General features: G+C 36.7%; 1 protein-coding gene across 1 annotated transcript in view; it reads right to left on the reverse strand.

Annotated features, from left to right (window-relative positions):
• Window positions 1-6,290, reverse strand: part of Ssl1 (general transcription factor IIH subunit 2 Ssl1) — a 78,938-nt gene extending 72,648 nt beyond the window's left edge. Inside the window, exons 1-2 of the mRNA XM_076475329.1 lie at window positions 6,139-6,290; window positions 3,756-3,867 (exon numbers count right to left, since the gene is read on the reverse strand). Coding sequence (XP_076331444.1) covers window positions 3,756-3,867; window positions 6,139-6,197 — 171 coding nt within the window. The 5' untranslated portion in view covers window positions 6,198-6,290. The remainder of the gene's footprint in view (window positions 1-3,755; window positions 3,868-6,138) is intronic.
• Window positions 6,291-6,630: the final 340 nt, after the last annotated feature.

Genomic DNA, 6,630 nt, shown 5'->3' on the forward strand with positions numbered 1-6,630 from the left:
GCTTTTCTCAGATGACTTAAAGATAGGTCACATTTTGTGACTGTAATAAGCCATGGTTGGATGGGCTGACCAGTGGATACAGCAATGTTATCCAAAGACAGACCCAATTCATCCAACTGTGCCTGCATACAAAGGCCTAAAGGAGCAATGGCAAATCATCTGTTCTGAAAAAGTATGGCCCACTGAGGAAGAAACACACAACCCCAGGTGGGATGCTTTGGTAAGAATGAAGTTTTGAAGCAAACAGTAAAGACAGTTGTAAATGGTGGAGGTGCAAAGGTTCATGAGACTCTGTGTATAAACTCTGAACTAGGGAAGTGCAAAAAGGCCCGGTGCAAAGCCAAAATCCTTAATGATAAATTGGGTCCAGCCAAGGTTCTGGCAGAGTCACAGACCAGTGATCCATAACCAAGTTTCGATCAAATAAGAGCAAGATATATCTTTAGCACAAAACATCTATTCACTCCCCAAGTGGTGGAAGAGAGGACATGGAGGATGTTCAGTGTTCTTGTTCTTTGACCTGTAGCTGCTTGATTTGTGGTATAAAGGTCAGCTTACGGTCAAAGATAAGCCCCAAGAACTTTGTCTCAGGAACCACAGACAGCACAATTTCACCTATACAGAGTTCAGGATCAGGGTGAATACCCCCTTTGCAGCAAAAGTGCATGAAAATGGTTTTAGAGAGAGAAAATTTAAAGCAGTTTGCTGTAGTCCATTTCAGTAAACGACTGAGGGCAGGTTGTAGCTGCAGCTCAATATACCTCATGTTCGACGACTAACATGAGATGTGAAAGTCATCAATATAGAGCCAATTTGCAACAGTATGAGGGAGTTGTTCAATGATAGCATTGATCTTTATACTGAAAAGTGTGACACTCAGAACATAGCTCTGAGGAACTCCAAGTTCCTGCAGAAAAGAACAGGAAAGTGTCGAACCCACATGAACTTGGAATGTCCTGTCCATTTTAAAATTAATAAAAATTGGCAAATGGCCACGTAACCCATACATATGGGGGTCTTGCAAAATGCCATACCTTCATGTTGTGTCATAAGCCTTTACAATGTCAAACAATATTGATATAAGATGTCGTTTGAGAAAGGTTCTCTGATTGATGTTTCAAGTCAAATCAGGTGTTTCATGGTGTAGCCCTGTCATCAGAACCCATACTGAGTGGGCGAGAGGAGGTTGTTTTATTCAACAAACTAAACAACACGAGCATTAACCATCCTCTCTAAAATATCTTACAAAAACAGCTCATCAAAGGAATTGGATAGCAGTTCAAAGAAATTTTGGGATCTTTCCTAAGCTTAGAGAAAGGTAGGACAATAGCCTGGTGCTAGGCATCAGGAAAACATTCTCCTGTGAGATCTGGTTAAAAACAAACAGAAGAATAGCCAGAGATTTCAGCTGATTTCTCCAAGCCCGTTCCCTTGGCTGTGGTTTTGGTAGATAGTAGATATGGACAGTGGGAATCTCGTTAATCCATTCATGCGCGTCACTAATTAGATGACCAGACCAATAAAGGACCAGTTTGAGTTCCATCAGTGTAAAGGACGATTATAATCATAGAGACAATCATCTTAAAAGGAAAGAGGTGATTGCTCTGCCCGAATCTTGATGGCTAAGAAGGTGGAGGAAGAGCAGAAGTGTTAGATACCTGGCAAAAGCTTTCACCTAGAGTATCAGCAATGCTCCAGGTTTCAGCTACTTCCTGACCATCAGAAAGTAAGATTGAGAGGGGGACAGAATTATATTGCCCATTGACCTTTCAAATCTTGTCCCATATGACTGAAATTGGTGGTAGAAGATATGCTGGTTGTGAACTTAATCCAAGAGTCCTGGCAATGCTCCAGGTTTCAGCTACTTCCTGACCATCAGAAAGTAAGATTGAGAGGGGGACAGAATTATATTGCCCATTGACCTTTCAAATCTTGTCCCATATGACTGAAATTGGTGGTAGAAGATATGCTGGTTGTGAACTTAATCCAAGAGTCCTGGCTTTGACGTCTTACCCACTGAGCATGTGTATGGGCCTGCTGGAAAGCAATATGGTGCGAGAGTGTGAATTATTGTCAACCCTCCATGAAATGTGAAAGAATAGTGAAGAGGAGCAAATTGAGAGATCAATAGCAGTAAAGGGCAGACTAGGTGCATGAAAATAAGCATAAGAACCACTACTGGAAAGAGAATGGTTGTGATCAGAGAGCATAACTCTATGGAGCAACCCTCACATCAATATCAGCACCTCCCCAGAGGGAATGATGACCATTAAAGTCCCCCATAATTAAAAAGGGAGACAGCAACTGTACGATGAGAGCATCAAGGTCTGATTGATCACAGGTCTCTCCAGGTGACAGGTAGAGAGAACAAACAATGATGGTACAATCCAAGGAAACCCATATGGTTATGAACCGCTGACACTGGAAACATCTAAGAGGGTTTGGAATGTATAGCTATATCCTGCCTTGATAGTGGCAGGTGGACGTGGTTATGTAAATGTTAGAATAAGAACAATGGTCAGCATCATAATTCCATCTTTGCAAGTGGAGATACCCCTCACTGCAGAAACTCCTTGGGTGAAAAACCAGCAAGAATCTCCAACTCAGGGATGTTCTTCATATCCCTCTCAACAATAACTCCTCATGATGAATTCAAAGTAGCATGATGTGTAACCTCAAGAGGTATATCCCCAAGTACCTTTGAATGCAAGAGGAGTTCACTGTGTTGAAATGTGGATGTTTCCACCAATATGTCACCAGAGTGAAGCTTCTTTACTGACTCTAGTCCCTTCTGAATGAAAAAGGGAGACATCTGCCCTAAAGGTTTGTCTGAAAGAGAATGTAGTATAAGAAAAAGAAGTACAGATGTTACAGATGTTGAACATTGCTGCTCAGAGTGTTCAAGACATGGTCGTTTACCTATGGACTATTTTTTCACTATTTTATTTAAGTTTTTATTTGGAGGATCCATAATAAAAAAAATAATATTTCAGTGCCCACTGACCCCACCCACCATGGAGCCCTACAAGGGTATGCACTATATTGCCAAACATGGACACTGCAGCAATGCCAGGGTTTCATGAACACTATACCCAAACATCAGCATCAAATACAATGTCCACAACACCTGTTGAGAACATCCAACACTGGTACTTGGTTGACCCTAGCCCAAGTGGGCCAGCCAACTGACCCAAGGGGGGCCATCTCAAGGAAATCCATCTCCAGGAATTCAAGACCAAAGTGATGTGCTAGGGTTGGACCCCTCAACCACCAGGATCCTTCCTTCCCCTTCATGGGTCACCATGCACAGCAAACATGTGGGTGGATGTTTAGATCCCAGAGGAGGTAAACTGAAAGAACAGAACCTTCCCTGGGAGGTCCCTCACCACATACAGGAATCCACACCAAGGGGCAAACCATAAAGAAAAATTTAGAAATCAGAACACAAAAATGTTTCATAAGGCTACAGTTGAAGAAATAAAATATTCAAGCATTCTTCATGCATAGAGAAGTTCTGATTCATTTCTTTAATTGACCTTTATTTGATTCCTTTTTTGTGCAGTCATTAGAACTTCAAATTTTTCAGCAAAACAAACAAGGAATAACTATTAACAATTATGAATCAAACAAAAGTTTAAAATTTGCTTATAAATAATGAACAATACTACAGACTTCATTTAAAATAATGCAACTAAACAATTGAAACATTTTTCTTTTAATTTTAAGTAAATTAGTTAAAAAGTAAACTAAGTTACCATCCCAAGGCGAACATTTTTCTTTTTCTGTAGTCGAAGTCTCTTGCTGCGATGAAGAATCTCTTCAACACTACCTTGAAGAAGTCCTTGTTCATCTTCTTGAATACTTTCCCTTTAATGAAGGGACAAAAAATAAAAGTAAAGATTTATATTCAGCTATTTAAAATTATCATGCATATCAGATCATTTTGTTTCAATTTTCACTTTTACTTTTTTAACATAAGATACAACCTTTTTTTACATACTTTGCAACATGTGACAATTCTTGTTTTTTATTTCCTCTAGAATTAAATTTCTTGTTAACTGACAATATTTTAGCATTTATTGAAGTTTTCAAGCATGGGCTATAAAACACATCAACTGACTTTTATAAACTCACACACTGAATGCAAAAGTGTTTGTAATCTGTTTGCAAAATTTCATAACAAAGATTTTCAAACAGCTTTATATTTCCATAATATGCAATTTCTGTATTGCCAGTTTCAGCATGTGAACAGAACCATTTCAATGGTGCACTTGACATCAAATTGTAAATGTCAAAAATGTTTTGACACATGCAGAATTTTCCAAAGAGCTCTGTCATTTTCCAATAACTTGAAATATTGTTAAAAGACAATAATGAGCCAAGTAAATTGTATAAATCATGAATAAAGAGTAAGCAAGTCTGTTTACAGAGCATATTGTAATGTAACTAGTTCTACTGAATACGATATAAAATATAATTAAGGAACCTCTGGCATAACTTAAGAGTGGTGAAATATTAACTATAACTGAGTATAAATATAGTCTTGTCTCTTCAAATTTATGGTCATGGTAGTTACTGTAGTCTTACTAGGGTAATCTCTGAAGTTGTATTTAACTTTAAAGAGGCATTTTAATATCATGTCACAAGAAGTTTTCTTTCTCTTATAACATTGTCATCTAGTACAGCAAAGAAAACAATTATTCATTCTGACAAGCAACCCATTTATTTTTTATTTTTCATTTCACCATTGAAGTTACAAAACATGAATTAGTGTTAGCAATGAGCTTATTAAAATTATGGGGATCATATTAACAGTAATGAGCACATATCAACTTTTTGTTTAGTATTAAACACAATGGGATATCTGTGCTCTGCCTATCATGGGTGTCAAAACCCAGTTTTAAGTAGTGGAGTCCACAGTCATATCACTGTGCCACTGGGGGCATATCAACTAAGAAAATTCTTGTTCCTAAAACCCCAAATATGTATTTTTCTGATAATTTTAAATAAATGAATGAATAATTTTGGGGGAATTTCTTCTAAAGTTAACTGAGAATCAATAATCTAAAAGTTTCATTTGTATTTGGGGAAAGCACTGGATTAAAGAGGTAAAGCTAATTGGTCTGTGACTTTCATGTTTTAGAGAAACTCTTCTCTTTGAATTCATTTAAAACTTTCACCTAGTTCTGGTCTTTAATTTATTTTTGATCTATATCTGCTTTACATACCACCATGTGATTAATATCTATGTAGTTTCAGTCAAGTCCAGTACTTCCCCCTAAAATGCTGTAGATCAGGAGTATTTTTAATAGCTTCTCTTTCTGCATATTTCAAACTAACTTTCTAGTCCTTCCTTTCACTAATCTAAATCTTCACTATCACTCTTCACAACTGGTATCAAAATTATTGAACAACTCTTCCGTCATGAATGAATGAGAAACTTGTATAAAGAAGGAGAATTTACTTTATTCACTAAGTCCTTTTGATAATGCCTCATTTCTGTTTGATCCAGAAGTACTTTGTTTACTATCACTACTGAAGTTTCCAACAATGTCCCTAAATTTGTAGAAGAGTTGTCTTGTCCTCTCTGATAATATCAGACAAGGGTAATTCACACAATACTACATGCTACACATCATATTCTATTTTTAACAGCTATTGTGAAATATGTAACAAGTGCAACGAAGAACATAACCAAATTTTAAAAATTATATTAAATAGGCCATTTGTACTAATGTTTTTAACAAGGCATGTCAGAGGTGTATCGTTAAGTACCTAAAGGATTCAGGGTTTGGACTCAGAGGTACAGGAATTTTCAGTGTTTCAATATAATATTGATCATTGTTTTCTATCCTGATTTTTTAAGAAACTAAGAATTCAGAGCAGTTTCAAACAAAATCACAGTATGAACCCATACCCCAGTACCAAGCAAAGCCTCTATATGGCAAATTACCCTCAACTTCTTCAAAACACACTGCATGAAGGATATAGAAAAGCAAAGATAGCCCAACATGTTGCTCTGTGCTTAATTATAAACAAACGAACACAAAAACTGAATAATATAGCATTTACAATGTACGACTAGGAATAATACTTCAGCACTTACGGGATATTTCATAACATTATACCAGTACTTACCAAGTTTTTTCATACTCTGTTTCCCATCTATAACTGCTAGGATCATCATCATCTGCCATCCTTCGTGATTTGTATATGAAGCTTACATCGGTCTGAAACAGTTACCTCTGTAAATAATCATTGAAACAGAAAAACATCAAACAGAGCCCTCTATTATATTAAATAATTATTATCAAACTTTCTTTGTTATTTTATATAAAAAATGAATTGTTGTTTTACTTTTTTCACACTTCTTAACTATTACAGAATAAATATAAATAGTGCATGTCAAACTTTAGGTCAAACGTTCGCGCCGTTAAACACGTTATGCAACTTATATCATACATACCTTACAAGAATAGTAGTCAATCGAGCTATTTTTCAAACGTTTCGTTTGTGTTTTTTGTTTGTTTTTAATTTCGCACAAAGCTACACGAGAGCTATCTGCGCTAACCGTCCCTAATTTATCAGTGTAAGACTAGAGAGAAGGCAGCCAGTCATCACCACTCACCA

The sequence above is a fragment of the Tachypleus tridentatus genome, chromosome 13 (genome assembly GCF_004210375.1).
Source record: "Tachypleus tridentatus isolate NWPU-2018 chromosome 13, ASM421037v1, whole genome shotgun sequence".
Classification (NCBI taxonomy): domain Eukaryota; kingdom Metazoa; phylum Arthropoda; class Merostomata; order Xiphosura; family Limulidae; genus Tachypleus; species Tachypleus tridentatus.